Source organism: Camelus bactrianus, chromosome 3 (assembly GCF_048773025.1).
Source record: "Camelus bactrianus isolate YW-2024 breed Bactrian camel chromosome 3, ASM4877302v1, whole genome shotgun sequence".
NCBI lineage: Eukaryota > Metazoa > Chordata > Mammalia > Artiodactyla > Camelidae > Camelus > Camelus bactrianus.
In genome coordinates this window covers 15,746,392-15,763,505 of record NC_133541.1, presented here as the reverse complement: position 1 = coordinate 15,763,505, position 17,114 = coordinate 15,746,392, and the positions used below count along the sequence as shown (strand labels likewise).

Sequence of the window (17,114 nt, the reverse complement as noted above, 5' to 3'; positions counted from 1 at the left end):
CAGACAAGAGATTAAAAATGCCATTAATAAAATGATCATCTACGTTATTAAAACTCAAGCTAAATATTATCAGTGATTTTTGTAATCCAAATGCTTTTTTATAATATTTTGATGTAACCTTGACTACCCTGTACAACAATATAAATACCACTTAATTACAATTGACTGATTGCATTGCACATTTATTTTCTAATTAGATATTACTTCTGAAACTTGTATGCTAAGTGATATGTTAATCCTAAAAACTTTATAAATGTGGAGCCAGATTCAAGTTTTAAAATCTAAAGCTGTAAAGTTACTGGCATTTTCTTTTATCTGAATTATTTATCAACTATATAAAGCATAGAGCATATAATTTTTAACAGATGCTTTAGATTGACAACTTCACTATTTCTTTTACAAACTTCTGTTGCTGATCTATATACTATGCCTATTTAAAAAATTTCAGTTAACTGTTTGTATATGTGAATGTTTAATGCAAAACAAAATAATTTCAAATTAACCTCACTAAAAATATGAAAGATTATGCAAATATATCCTGAAGATAAAAGCCAACTGTCACTATTGTAATGTCTTTCTAAAATTAGATGTTAGAAAGCTGAACCCTTCTCACCAAGTGTTTTTAATTAATTATATTTATAATATATAGAATTATAATTCATACATAGTATAGCAACAGCTATTAAAACTATCTCACCTTTTGTTAATTTAATAACACGAGTGTTCTAGGAAAGGTTTTAGAAACATTTATTCAATGAATTTGTTGCTTTGCTTTGTTGGGCTTTGGTCACGGATTGATGCAAAGTTGGAGAATGTGAAACAGACTTCTCTATTTTGTAGGCATCTGCTTCTTAAATGACAAATCTTTTCTTGTAGGTGCTAAAATGATATGTCGAGAGACATAAAGAAACATTTTCATACATGCATGCAACTGTCTCTATGCAACTCATTCTGCTGCTTCTGTTAGTAATTTACTAATGAAGTGTGAACCATTGAAAGCTGTGTTTTTCATATTTTGATAATGTATTTTTACTCCTTTTTATAAAAGCTCCAGAAAAGTAGTTTTGAAACGATTTAATTTGTTGAATCTAGCTGAGTCCCATCAGAATTTTGTCCCTGCTCATGTCTTACGTATTTTTAAGAAATAACTAAAACTTTTCCTGATGTACTATTGTTTATGTTTCAGATGGCTTCATTTTCCCATAAGAATATTTTTTCTTTATATTGTTATTTTCTATATTTCGTCTTTTATAAAATGTCTTCTAAGAGTTCAGAGACCTTGAAATAAACCTTGAAAATTTTCACTTTACTATGGCAAGAAACTAGAATGTTATGTGAACAAGGCTATATTTTTTTCAATGTTTTCAAGGGTCACAAATGCACGAAAGGTGAGTAGTTGAAGTTATGTGACCAAAAATGTTTCATATGAAGGACAACGATTCAGATCTCTTGGAAGAAGTAATTCTTCAAGTTTGTGTTCAAGATTTAAGAAAATATTGTGGTTGTTCTTGGCTAGAAGTATAGCAGTAGTCTTTTTTTTTCTATTTTTTATAATTGAGGTACAGTCAGTTACAATGTGTCGATTTCTGATGTACCGCACAATGTCCCCATCTTGCATATATATACATATATTTGTGTTTCATATTCTTTTTCATTAAAGGTTATTACAGAATATTGAATATAGTTCCTTGTGCTATACAGAAGAAATTTGGGGTTTTTAAAATTTATTTTTATATGTAGTGGCTAACATTTGCAAATCTCAAACTCCCAAATATATCTCTTCTCACCCATTTCCCCTGGTAACCATAAGATTGTTTACTATGTCTGCAAGTCTGTTTCTGTTTTGTAGATGAGTTCATCACTATCCTCTTTTTTTCTTTTTTTAGATTCCATATATGAGTAATATCATATGGTATTTTTCTGTCTCTTTCTGGCTTACTTCACTTAGAATGATGATGTCTAGGTCCATCCATGTTGCTGCAAATGGCATTATTTTATTCTTTTTTATGGCTGAATAGTATTCCATTATATAAATATACCAAAACTTCTTTATGCAGTCATCTGTTGATGGGCATTTAGGTTGCTTCCATGTCTTGGCTATTGTATATAGTGCTGCTACCAACATTGGGGTGCAGGTATCTTTTCATGGAAATATTTAGCTGAATTTTGATGTTATAAATTATACCAGGATATTAAGTATGAACTAAAGCAATGTAAACACATTTACTAATGTTTAAATGACAAAAAATAGATTTATAATTATCTTAATGTTATTAATCTTTCTTACTGAATATTACTTTTCTCATGTCTATACTAAAAACACTCGATCATTTTAGTTTAATAAGTGAGGTTTTTTTTAGTGTGTCTTAATTAATTAAAATTAAGTCCTCCTTATTGATTAAATCTATTACTACTATTTCAATTTTGAGTTAAAGTTTCATAATTTTTCAAGAAAAAAAAATTCTACCCCAAGTTTTTTAAAATTCTAAATCTAAACAATTAACCTGGAAAATATTTATTTTTCCAAATTATAAAATTAGTGCTTCTATGACAAATAAGTGCCTCTTTTGTAGGAATTTTAATAAGTGATTTGAATCTCAATTTGTCCTACAATGTATTTTTTAAATTCCAGTATTGAAAGAGAACAACAAACAACTAATTGAAAAAAAATTTTTCTAAGTGTATGGAAGACAACAGTGATTTACTGGTAGTTTGTTTTTTTTTTTCAATTCTATTTCATGTAAGTAGTGAAATTTTTTTAACATTTTTTATTGATTTATAATCATTTTACAATGTTGTGTCAAGTTCCAGTATAAAGCACAATTTTTCAGTTATACATGAACATATATATATATATTCATTGTCACATTTTTTTCTCTGTGAGCTACCATATGATCTTGTGTATATTTCCCTGTGCTATGCAGTATAATCTTGTTTATCTATTCTACAATTTTGAAATCCCATCTGTCCCTTCCCACCCTCTGCCCCCCTGGCAACCACAAGTTTGTATTCTGTCTATGAGTCTGTTTCTGTATTGTATTTATGGTTTTTTTGTTTGTTTGTTTTTTGTTTTTTTTAGATTCCACATATGGTATGGGATCTCATATGGTATTTTTCTTTCTCTTTCTGGCTTGCTTCACTTAGAATGACATTCTCCAGGAGCATCCATGTTGCTGCAAATGGCGTTATGTTGTCGGTTTTTATGGCTGAGTAGTATTCCATTGTATAAATATACCACCTCTTCTTTATCCAGTCATCTGTTGATGGACATTTAGGCTGTCTCCATGTCTTGGCTATTGTAAATAGTACTGCTATGAACATTGGGGTGCAGATGTAATCCTGAAGTAGGGTTCCTTCTGGGTATATGCCCAGGAGCGGGATTCCTGGATCATATGGTAAGTCTATTCCTAGTCTTTTGAGGAATCTCCACACTGTTTTCCACAGTGGCTGCACCAAACTGCATTCCCACCAGCAGTGTAGGAGGGTAGGAGGGTTCCCCTTTCTCCACAGCCTCTCCAGCGTTTGTCATTTGTGGATTTTTGAATGATGGCCATTCTGACTGGTGTGAGGTAATACCTCATTGTAGTTTTGATTTGCATTTCTCTGATAATTAGTGATATTGAGCATTTTTTCATGTGCCTATTGATCATTTGTATGTCTTCCTTGGAGAATTGCTTGTTTAGATCTTTTGCCCATTTTTGGATTGGGTTGTTTGGTTGTTTCTTATTAAGTCGTATGAGCTGCTTATATATTCTGGAAATCAAGCCTTTGTCGGTTTCATTTGCAAAAATTTTCTCCCATTCTGTAGGTTGTCTTTTTGTTTTACTTATGGTTTCCTTTGCTGTGCAGAAGCTTGTAAGTTTCATTAGGTCCCATTTGTTTATTCTTGCTTTTATTTCTATTGCTTGAGTAGACTGTTCTAGGAAAAGATTTTTGAGTTGTATGTCAGATAATGTTTTGCCTATATTTTCCTCTAAGAGGTTAATTGTATCTTGTCTTATGTTTAACTCTTTGATCCATTTTGAGTTGATTTTTGTGTATGGTATAAGGGAGTGTTCTAGCTTCGTTGCTTTACATGCTGCTGTCCAGTTTTCCCAACACCATTTGCTGAAGAGACTGTCTTTATTCCATTGTATATTCTTGCCTCCTTTGTCGAAGATTAGTTGACCAAAAGTTTGTGGGTTCATTTCTGGACTCTCTATTCTGTCATTGGTCTATATGTCTGTTTTGGTACCAATACCATGCTGTCTTGATGACTGTAGCTCTATAGTATTGTCTGAAGTCTGGGAGAGTTATTCCTCCAGCCTCTTTCTTTCTCTTCAGTAATGCTTTGGCAATTCTAGGTTTTTGTTGGTTCCATATAAATTTTATTATGATTTGTTCTATTTCTGTGAAATATGTCCTGGGTAATTTGATAGGGATTGCATTAAATCTATAGATTGCCTTGGGCAGTGTGACCATTTTAACAATATTGATTCTTCCAATCGAAGAGCATGGGATATCTATCCATTTTTTAAAGAATTCTTTAATTTCCTTCATCAGTGGTTTATAGTTTTCTGTGTATAATTCTTTCACCTCCTTGGTTAGATTTATTCCTAGGTATTTTATTACTTTGGGTGCTATTTTAAAGGGGATTGTTTCTTTACTTTCTTTTTCTGTTGCTTCATCATTAGTGTAAAGAAATGCAACTGATTTTTGAACTTTAATCTTGTAACCTGCTACCTTGCTGAATTCTTTGATCAGCTCTAGTAGTTTTTGTATGGACCTTTTAGGGTTTTCTGTATATAATAACATGTCATCAGCATATAGTGACACTTTTACCTCTTCTTTTCCAATTTGGATCCTTGTTATTTCTCTCTCTTGCCTGATTGCTGTGGCTAGAAATTCGAAGACTATGTTGAATAGGAGTGGTGATAGTGGGCACCCTTGTCTTGTCCCAGATTTTAGTGGGAAGCTTTTGAGTTTTTCACCATTGAGTACTATGCTTGCTGTAGGTTTGTCATATATAGCTTTTATTATATTGAGATATGTTCCCTCTATACCCACTTTGGTGAGAGTTTTTATCATAAATGGGTGTTGAATTTTATCAAATGCTTTTTCTGCATCTATTGAGATGATCATGTGTTTTTTGTCCTTTCTCTTGTTAATGTGATGTGAAATGTTGATTTAGTAGAATGTCAGTCAAGATTTTTTTTTTTAATAAGTAATGCTTATTAATTTTTCCTAAATCAATAATTGGATCTCTTAGATCAAAATAAATGTATCCATGTTAATGCCAAGTAGAGAAAAACTGCAAACACATGGTTATAATAACACACAGGACACTGTGGAAGGAAGAAAAGTTATAATCAAACTAAGTCTTAAATTATAGATGGCAATTTTCGGAGAACACTGAGTGAGGCTGAAAAAGAATTTCACGTTAAATCATTCCATTTGTGTTTGCAGCTGCACTCCAATTCTGACAAAGGCGACGGGTCCGTCAAATACATCCTCACTGGAGAAGGTGCCGGGACTATATTTATCATTGATGACACCACAGGCGACATCCACTCAACAAAAAGCCTAGACAGAGAGCAGAAGACCCACTATGTGCTTCATGCCCAGGCCATTGACAGACGAACAAATAAGCCCCTTGAACCTGAATCTGAGTTCATCATCAAAGTGCAAGACATTAATGACAACGCTCCAAAGTTCACAGATGGACCGTACATCGTGACCGTGCCTGAAATGTCAGACATGGGTAAGAACAGTTGTTGCTTATACTTTGGTAATTAACATATTTCTGATGATCCAAAATTCATCTTTTGAAGACCGGGTTTTAATTTTGGAAGGAGGGTAAAGAAATTCGAAGAAGTTCCAATATATTTCCATACTTTGCTATGGTCTAAAGTGTTAAAAAATCTAATATTTATTAAAATGAGTTTCTGAACTCAGGAGTGGAAGTAACACCTTGATCTCAAGGAAAATCATCATAAATGAGAAAACACTTGCAGTTCTTGCTTAATTGGCACAACCCTTTAACCTTACTAACACATTCAGTGACAATTTGCATGGACACAGGTAATGTTGGAAATCTTTTGCTACGTCTTTTAAGCAGGTTTAAGCTCGCTGGTTATGACCAATTTATAATATGATTCATGGCACAAGTAACAACTACATTAATCAGTCAACTTTGCAGATACCTACCTGATTTGTCTTAAAATGGGTAACAACCCTGTGGAGTATTTTGAATACCACTTTAAAGTATGTAAGTAACTTTCCCAAATTCTTTCCAAAATTGCCAGGAAGAAATTGACTGCAGGTTCTCCTGGGTGCAGAACCTACCTTGCATTTGATAAATCAAGATCCCTCTGATGGTCCTGGGCTTTCCCACCACTCACAGATCTCCGTGGTCTAGCTATTTCATTTTTATCTCAGATGATGAGTTCCCTGAATATAAATAAAATCAAGTTCAGCTATGATAATAACATTTTACTATCTCTGTGAGACTCTTAGCTTGGATTTAGAACAACTATTTTGAGTAGAGCTTTCATATATTTAATTTTACTGTACATGTAAGAGTTTTATTTTAAATTAAGATTATCTTAGTCATTAATCAAATCTCTTGTGTAATTGGATATATACCTAAGTTTGTTTTTTTTTTAATTTGGAAAATTATTTTCCAGTTTTAATGAGATATAATTGACGTAAGCACTGTATAAGTTTAAGGTGCAAAGCGTGATGGCTTAACTTACAGGTATTGTGAAATGATCACCATAGTACGTTTTGCTAGCACCTTTTGTCTCATATATATAAAGCTTTTAATGGAAGATTGCAGTCACTCATCTTCTCAAATCCAGTCCATTTTAGTTTTCTTGAGATAGCCAGATAGCTCCTGAAGCTGTTATGGAAGCAGGTTAGAAAGGACAGACTAAGTTCTCCTTCCTAACCAGACTCTCAGGGGAGTACGCAGTTGCCAAAATGGCTCTCCAGGGACCAACGTAGGACACAGGGACCAGCCTCAGAGAGCTGGTGGAAAGGCCCAGAAGGCACTCAGGCTCACTGGTCTCTTAGGAAAGCTGAGAGGGGACTGAAGGGCTTGACACCATTATCTCTGGCAGGTAAGAGCTTATATGAAAACTCTAGAACAGACATCCTCCTGGCACCTTGTCAAGGGACTGACAGCCCATCTGCCAATCCTTTTCTCTTATAAAAGCAAAAAGCTGCATGACTCCATCACTTGTGGGAATGCCACCGGTAAAGTAGTTCCAGGGGCTACATAGTACCCCCAGGGAGCACAAAGGAAGCAACAGAACCATAGGGAGCAAAGCGCCAGAGAGAGGAAAACACGCACAGCAGTCATCACCAAGAAAGACAGCATGTCGACAGTTCGGCAGTCAGAGCACTGGTGCTTGAGGACGCTGTAAAGAGACTTCCGTAACTCAAAGTCATGTTTTCTACAAAGAAGTGAACAATAAAAAGTGATATTGGATTGAGGCATAAATGGTCACTGATCAGACCCAAGTTATTGTCCTGGAACTTGAGAACATACCAGAACAAAAGAAGAAACTAAAAATCAAAATACAAGTATATGGAAATTGTGAGAACAGTATGTGACTTAGACGATATGTTTGTTCAACCTATCGTGTGAATAACGTATGTCCCCAGAGAGCAGAAGTGAGCAGATGAAGGAGAAGAGCAGTAACGTTTTTCCCTGAAGGTGAAGAATACACAGAATTTGCAAGATTGATAGACTTTCTGAGTTCCAGGAAGGGTTAATAGAATAAGAATCCAATCCAACTTAAGTGAATCCTGGCAAAGTTCCTAAAGGCTAAGGATAAAGGGAAAATTTTTATAAACTTTCAGAATTTTTTAACATTACCAACTTAAAAAAAAATATATTTTCACATCATATTTATCACCTGAAATACTGGAATGTGGTAAAAAATTGAGTATCATTGTCAGCCTACAGAGAAATGACTAAAACCCTGAATCCTTCGTTCAGTCAAACATGATTCTTTGGCCAGCATGCAAGAGGTATCCAGAAAGTATATCATCCTCCCACCTTATCTAGAAAAATATTTAATAATATCTGAAATTGAAAATAATTGAAATGAATCAGAACAGAGATTGAAAAGCCAAGGGAAATGACAAGGAGAAGAAAAAGGTTCTCAGAAATGTATCCTGAATTACATACATGTGTGTGAACACTGTTAAAGTTAAGAGGGTGTATTTGAGGATATTAAAGGGTGCTGCACATTTAGGAATCATGAATCCTAAAGGAATCACTGTAACTAAGGCTGGAGAACTTAGGAACAAGCCAAAACATTGCAGTCTTTATCTAGGGCTTAGAGAGGAGTATAGGAATGGAGAATAATTAGTACAGTTGACCCTTGAACAGCAGGGGTGTGAATTACAGGGGTCCACTTACAGGAGCCTCCTTATATGAAGGGTTGACTGTGAGTTATGTGTAGCTTTTTGACTGTGAAAGTTTGGTGCCCCTTAAACCGCACATGTTCAAGGGTCAACTGTATTAAGTTATTTTATGGAGATGAGTATGGTTCAGAGAGAGACTTTAATATTTGAGAAAAGAGGAAAAAGTGGGCAAACAAAAAGTTTTCAGTCTCTTCTACCATGGTTCTTCTAGGTACAATTCTGTTGAAGGACCACAGCAAGCTTTAGGCTGAACATTGGAAACTATATTGGATGTGTATGACTTCACTTTGGAAAATCAAATGCATAAAAATCACCATAATAGTACCTAATACACACTGTAATATGAATGTATGGGAGGTGATACAAATGTTTGTGGAGTGTGGTCTGCTTAAGAATGAGTGATACTTGCACTACCATTAAGTTTAAAAATAAAAAACTTGTAGCAGAAGGACCAACAAAAACCATGGCAGTGGAGACAAATCCAGCCTGCTGTCTGTTGTTGTAAACAAAATTTTACCGGAACAAAGCCATAGCCATTGATTTAAATACTGCGTTTGGTAGTTTGGGCACTACAGCGGCAGAGCTGAGTGGTGGCAACTAAGTCTTTATGGCTCACACGCCTAAAATATTTACTATGTTGCATTTTACAGAAAAAGTTTGCCAACCTCTATTGTAAGGGATTTTAGGAAATGATCCTGGAGGCAGTGGGAACAATGAGAGGATAGTGTTACCTTCTAATACTCCTGCTGGATGAGGCACCTGCTCTTCTAGGAGAGTCCGTGCTCTGACTGCCCTGATGACTACACACACAGACACAAAAGCATGGCATTTGTCACGAACAATAGAATCGAGCATCTTCCCTTTAGGGAAAAGCCTGAATGTCCAATATTCCGTCTATCCTTCCTTATTACTAAGAGAACTTAGTTTTGTTCAGAGTGACACTGCAGAATTAAATATTTACCCCTTACTCTTCCTTTTCATCTAAGAATGGTCATGTGATATAATTCTAGATGGTAGGACGTTAAGTGGAAACCAATAAGGCGGAAAGTTCTAGGAAAGATACAGGTTTCCTGTGGAAAGACACACCTGGCACACATATTTCACCCACTGCCACGTTCCTTTCTTGCTGCCTAAATGCAGACGTGGTATAGAAATGCAGCAGCCACTTAGAACCAGAAAGATGAAAGCCTCTTGCTGAGTGAGATGGAGCAGAAAGATGAAAGGGCCCGGAAGAATGATGCATCACAGAACCGATGCTCCAGCCCTGGCCTGCAGATCCCAAGAGCTTTCTTTAGAAAGTAAATCTTGTCTTTTTAAGCTATGGAGTTGGATTTCAGACACAGGAAGCTGCGTTGAATCTGAATTGGTACTTGGACAAATTCTAGGTTTTAATATTAACCCAATAACCAAAGAACTGAGTCCAACACTGAACCCAAAGGAGTAACGAGAAAGGTTTTAGCATTGGATAAGAAACAGGGATGTCATTTTCCATGAAGTGGCTGGATTTGGCAATGACGCATAAAATCATCCCTCCTTTCTGTTTCCACTGTGTCACTGTGATGCTGGATGCCTTTGCTCTGGCAGCAGTTTCTCTTACTGCCAGTGGTGAAGCTAACATTTGATTTCAGATCTCTAAATCTTACTTCCTATCAACTGTAGAAATGATTGGACCCGTAGAAGTTTGGATCAGTGGATAAAAAGAGATTGGACATTTTGAATGTACACTTCGAGTCTGGCCGAAAATCAAACACTGATGACCACAAAGTAACTGATTTATTTTGCCAAAGTCTGACACCACAGGATGCCACAGCAGTCCTGAAACAACTCCAGGGGATATTTGTTGAGCACTTACTATGTATCAGGCATTGCATACCATTTGCAACAATTCCATGCTGTGTCATCATGATGTTGGTATTATTATTATTTTTGTTTTACAGAGGATAAAACTGTTATACAGAGTTAAGTAACTTGCCCAAGATCAATCACATGGTTAGTAATAAATGCAACTGGACAAGATGTATAAGCTAGATAGAGCTTCAGCTTTTGAGTTCTCATTTTTTTAAAATAGAGTTAAAAACATAAAATCTGTATCAAGCTCTTTGTGGAATAATCATAGCAGAGAAAATAGATGATCCAGAATCCATATAGTTTACTGAGCCAGAGGTGAGGTTCCCCTTCTTGTTTCTTTAGAATGGATTTGATAGTATTATAACGTTCTTGTTCCAGAGATATTAAGATAGTAAGACATTTGAGATGGCTCAATACCATAAAAAGGAAAATTCACCCAAAATTGCATGGAAGCAGAGGAATAGCCATTTTTATATACTAGAATCTAATCCCTAGGGGGTCCAATAGGGACATGCTTTTTAAGAAAAGTCGCTCTAACAACCCCAAAATACATACATCATAGATAGTGTAGAAAAAGGCAATAGGTTCCAGGTAGCTGAAGGACATTGTGACCCAGATGGTGTTGGCAATAAGACAGATAGAATCGTCCAGGGTCACTTTCTGGAGTGGAAAGTAACTAAGCTGAGGAGTGGAGTTCAGATGAAGGACAAGGTGTGATCATAATGTTGACCAATGTCAACTAGTGTTTTTCTCAACACTTTAGTTCAAACTAAATGGTAAATAAATTCATGCTTAAACTATAAAAGCCAAAACTCTCAGTATGCTATAAAAATTCATCCACTTAAAAAAAAGAACAATGTGGTGAAGGAATTTTGATGTATGATATGAATCTAATAATCAATAAGAAATGACATGAATTTAAATGAAGAAACATTTGAAAATATACATGTCAAATAATTATGCTAGCCCTAATAAGATGGAAAGGTAAACTTAAACACAGAGCGAAGTACTGATTTTCATTACATAAGGAGCTTTTTGCAATAAGAAAAATTACACTACAATCAAATACACATGGGGAAATTAACAAGAGATTCATGGGAAAAACATGTTCATTATATTAAAAAAGTCTCAAATTTTACTAGTAATTTAAGAAACCACAGAGGAGAAGGAAATAGCAGTGTTTGGCTACCAAGTATGCAAATTTGATAATTCTCAAAATTGTTAATGTGCAGAACTGTTAGCAGAAAGGTTAATTCCCACAGTTTTTTGAAGGGTAATTTGACAATATCTATCAAAATTTTTATAATAATATATTTATTGTAGAAAACTATAGGTATACTGACATGGATGTGCAAAGATATATGTAAAAGGGTGCCCTTGCTTGCAGTTTTGTTCACAATAGTGAAAAGTAGAAAACACACTCAAACTACACTGATAAGGAAGTGTTCAAATAAATGATTCTTCAAACACATACTCATACCCTTGGCAGCTTAAAATGGGTGAATGCAAACTGTATATGCTGACATTTAAAGATCCAGATTCTTTTAGTTAGAAAAGCATTTTCAGAAATCCATGTGGAATAACATCCAATTTATTTTTAAAAATAAATATGTGTTGTAGAATATGCATTTACATATGTAGGAAATATCTGAAGGGTCCATAAGCACATGGGTGGAAATCACTTCTAGAAGAAAAGAGCTGCAGCTTTATTTGGTATGAGAGAAGTACGTTCTTCTTCATTAACATAATATATTCATGTTGTTTATGAAATGATAAAAAGTAAAATGTAGATTTGTGATAATAAAGGAATTAGTCACATTTACACTAACTTAAATCTGTATCAGTTTCTAATACTGGTAACAGCTAATGCTAGTGCCATGGTGTGATGACTGACAGCAAAATTTTCTCAGCATATGGTGCCGGAGAAGATTATTATTTTTACTCTATGCACATTAACTGAGTTTTGAATTATCCAGTCATTAAAAAAAAAAAGAATTCTTCCCTTTTATCTCTCCAATTCTTTCTGGAAAGAAGGAGAGAGAGTGAAGGCATTTAATGTGCTGAGAACTGTAATAGTGGCTAGTAATAAAACAGTAAATAAAACAAGGTCCCTAAACTTGAGCAGGCTGCAGACATATAAACAGAAAATTTCAATATGGCGTTTGTTAAGCAAAAAAATAGAGGAGCCATAGGGTTGAACAGGGAGCCCAGCTTGCAGACTAGAGAAGATGTCCTCTGAATCTTATATAACGTATCAAGGGTTGTCAGTTAGACAAGGGGAAAAAAGATACATATTACATAGAGCACATATGAAGAAAAATGCTCCTCTCTCTTCACTGTGGGGTTATATAGTTTAGCGTGTATATATGTATGCACGTGTTTGTGTGGTTAAGGGCGAGTAAACAGGATTACCATGCAAATGATGGATTCCCTATAGAGTTTTGCAAAATGTGCTATGAGAATACAGAGAAGGCAAGAGAAGGCAACACCAGAGACTTCCTGGTCGTGCAAGTTTTTATCAGATTATTGTTTCTTGTGTATCTACGATGCTAAGAAATAGTCATGGAGCCTTCCGAGTAATTGCTGTGTGTTGTGTTGCTGGCGAGAGAAGTGTAATGTCGTTGTATGTGTCTTGTCAGTGAGTAATAATCAGCAGACAGAGTCAGTGGCATTCTGGATGTTTTAACAAAGAGACGAAAAGAAAATTGCAGTGGTTTTTGGTGCATGTTATAATATAGGGTTTTTCTTTATCTCTTTGATTTATATACACCACGTAATTTCAACTATTATCGAGGGAATCATATCCCTCTAAAAAAGAGTTTTTCAGCCGTGCCACTATTGACATTTTGGACTGAATAATTATTTGTTTTGGGGGTGGGGGGGACTGTCCTGTGCATTATAGGATATTTAACAGCATCCCTGCTCTCTTCTTTCCCCATTAGATTCCAATAGTATCCCTCCCAGTGCTGCCATGTTGTGATGTCTTCAGACATTGTCAAAAGATCTCTGGAGGCCAAAATTGCTTTTGAGAATCACTGCCCCCCCCAAAAAAATAACATTCAAGATAAAAGAATGAAAAAAAATTCAAATTATAAACATGAATGGAAGAAATTATATTTGTTAAATTTAGAGTCACTACCAAAGAGGATCACATAGTGTTAAAATGCTCATGCCATATATTTTATGACCAAAACCAATTCAATCTGCACAGGGAGGCAATTTTCATGTTTAGATATTAGTTGCCATATTTAAATACATAACGCTATAAAATCAGAGAGGAAAACCATTGACTAAAGTTAGGTTATTCGTGCTCACAGAAAGAAAAGTAACAGCATGGCTACTTGAGAGTCATAGTTCTAATTTAAAAAAAAAATCTGTCTGTTTTTATAGCATTGATTTAGAAAAGGACCATTTGAATTATGATGGGTGTCTAGTAAGCTGTCATATTGCTTTTTTAAACTTATCTAAAAATGTGACTGCATTTAACAAAGTGAATATATGTGGACAGAATGATATTATATTATAGAGGGCAAATGTAACCTGATAGGACTATGAAGAGACTTGTACACATTTAACATTTTTTATTTTCTGTGATATGTGGTTTATTACCATTCCAGCCTTAATGACTTTACCACCTCCTGTCAATTATTCTATAGAAGTAATTTATACATTTGGTTTTCTATTTTTTTTTAATTAAATGTCTAAGTTTTTCAAAACTGAGTCCTAAGAATATGAAAGGTTAATATTATTATCATTGCACAAAGAGGAAAATAACCCTGTGATGAAATTATTCCAGTTTTTGAAGTCAGTGTTCAGGAGCCCATGGGGCTTTTTGGAAATAAAGATAGAATGAATATAATCTTACTTGTAAATAGCATTGCCATTCTCAGACGGAAAGGGCACTCTTAAGTGTTTTAAGACATTTAGCAGGATTGCCATGACATATATTATTTTACCATAAAAAAGGTAGTAAATTTTTTTAAATTGTGTGTTTTGGTAGATCTCTTTTTAAAAACAGTAAAAAAAAAAAAAAAGTAATTTTGTCTCTTCTATTTGTATGTAAGTAACCCAAATTTCTGCAGTTCTAGTCTTGCTTTTACGTGGAATCAGGAGATTGTAGTACCAATTTAAATTTGGATGTCTTGCAACACCTTTAAATTTTCAAAAAATTGCTTTAGATATAGAAATTGTTTCAAAGAAAACCATTCCAGATCGCAATCCAATTTGCTTGAAAATAAATTTTACATCTTCTATGTTTTTCACAGAAACGTATTTATAAGGAAGTATATAAATCTTGACCTATTCTCTTCTGTATGTTAATAAAATATACCTATAATTAACATTATTTAAAAGCATTTTAAAACTTGGATTATAGGAATATGGGTTTTTGATTTATTGGAGAGAGAACAAAGTATTATATGAAAATTATGAATATATAACTTATGAACTTTAATTCCAATGGAGTACTAAAACTTAATTTGGCATATAAGGAGAAGATGAATTTTACCATATGACTCTTAAATTCTGCAAGGTTCCTTGCCTTGGGAGATGTATTACAACATCCCTAATTTTTTTTCATGTTTTCTTTGTTCTCGTCCAATCTCTAAACCCCAGACCTGTTTCCATTTGCAGCTGTGTTCTTTGTTGCAAAGCAACCAGAAGAGACACCAGCTGTGCTGATTTTATTGTGCTTCTTGTTGGGGAACTGATTTAGTTCTGCTCAAACACCTTGGGAGCTTCACCTGGCTATCTTCCAGGATTCTAGTAGCCATTTTAAAATTATTTCCCTGGGGCATAGCTTCAGAATGAGATAATGTCAGTAAAGTGAGGCAGACACTACAGTGCTACAAAGTTAAGTTAGAGTGTGTATGAAGAATCACATAGGACAACTGATAAATCATAAATTGGACAGATGTTTCTAAGATTCGTAAGTTTTTTTTTATTCTTAGTTTTCTTCTCATACTTTTTCTTCTGTGTCAGTTAGCTTTTGTATTATAACAAACCAAGCCACAATTTGCTGGCTCAAGATATCATTCATTTTACAATGAACCATCAGAAAGAGAAATTAAGAAAATGATCCTATTTCCAATAAAATCAAAAAGAATAAAATACTTAGGAATAAATTTAACCAAGTAGGTGAAAAATCTGTATGCTGAAAACAGTAAGATATTGAGGAAATAAAATGAAGAAGACCAAATAAATGGAAAGATATTCTGTGTTCATGGATTGAAAAGATTAATATTGTTAAAATATCCATACTACCTAAAGCAATTGGCAAATTAAATACAATCCCTATTAAAATTCTAATGGCATTTTTCACAGACACAGAACAAACAATCCTAAAATTTGTATAGATCCTCAAAAGACTCCAAATACCCAAAGCAATCATAAGAAAACGTAATGGTAGAGGATTCATATTTCCTGATTTCAAACTGTATTATAAAGCTGTACTGATCAAAACAGTACATGGCATAAAAATGAACATATGGATCAGTGGAACAGAATAAAGAGCCTGGAAGTACCCACGTGTATATGGTTATTTAGTTATTGATAAAATAACTGAGAATATATAATGGGGAAAGTATAGTCTCTTCAATAAATGGGGTTGGGAAAACTGGACATCTCATGCAAAAGAATGAATTTGGACCCCTGACTTGCTCTGTATGTAAAAATCAACTCAAGACGGATTAAATACTTGAACCTAAGACTTGCAACCATAAAATTCCTAGAAGAAAACATAAGGGGTAAACTCCTTGACATCAATCTCGGCAATGATTTTTTAAAATTTGACATCAAAAGCAATAATAAACAAGTGGGGCTACATTGAACTTTAAAATTTCTGCACAGCAAAGTAAATGATCAACAAAATTAACCTATGAAATGGGAGAAATATGTCACATTCAGTATTAGGGCAGCATTTCAAGAGAGTGAGAGCAGAAGCTTCCAGGTTTTTTGAAGAGAAGGTTTAGAAGTTCTACTTTACTTTTGCTGTATTCTATTACTGTAAATACATCAGTTGAAACAATATTCTGTAAGTATTTATTGAATGATTGCACGTCAAACTTTTCAACCTACACTTATGTCGCGGGAAAGAGTTTGTAGAAATATAGTCTGTTAATTTTTTGAACATCGTTGTTCTGATATCTGGTAAAAAAACTTTGTATTGCTTTATGAAGTAATGATTCCTTTTGTTTTCCTATGAATAATTACCTTTGTTTTTGTAAAGTCAAGAAGGACCACAAAGTCAATTTACTTTATCACTTTTTTTAACGATTGATGTGACCTACCAGATTGCATTTTAAGCTACTTCAGATTCCTTAGTTTCTATATTTACTTCTTATGAGAGTAGACTAGCCTCAGAATCCCCTAATAAAACGGATCAATTCAAAATAGAAAGGACTTCACAAGAACAGATAAATTATTTCACCACAGGTTGGATCTAGTTTACAAAAAGTAAATCTGCACATTATGTTTTTTAAAGTATATCCAAAAAATTGGTTTTCATTTATGTACCTCTCAGTGTAGGAAATGGGAATACAGAGCAAACCAAGGGGGTGAAAGACTTACCAGCAGAGAATATAAAACATTAATTAAGGGAATTAAAGGTGCATTCTTGCCACCTTGGTCAAAGGTTAATTGACTGTAGGTGTGGGTTTTTTTTTTTCTGTGCTTTCTATTCTGTTCCATTGATCCATATATCTTTGTGTCAATACCATGCTGTTTTGATTACTGTAACTGTAACAGTGTTCGAAGTCTGGGAGAGTTGTGCCCCCAGCTTCATTTTTTCTTTTTTTTTTTTCTTTAGTATTGCTTTGGCAATTCTGGGTCTTTTGTGATTCCATATATATTTG

At 34.3% G+C, this 17,114-nt stretch overlaps 1 protein-coding gene across 7 annotated transcripts in view; it reads left to right on the top strand.

Moving 5' to 3' along the window:
- Positions 1-17,114, top strand: part of CDH18 (cadherin 18) — an 884,058-nt gene that overhangs the window by 661,865 nt on the left and 205,079 nt on the right. For all 7 annotated transcript variants that reach the window (XM_074356520.1, XM_074356521.1, XM_074356531.1 and 4 more), the window contains one exon: positions 5,446-5,740. In XM_074356520.1, the coding sequence (XP_074212621.1) occupies positions 5,446-5,740 (295 nt within the window). The remainder of the gene's footprint in view (positions 1-5,445; positions 5,741-17,114) is intronic.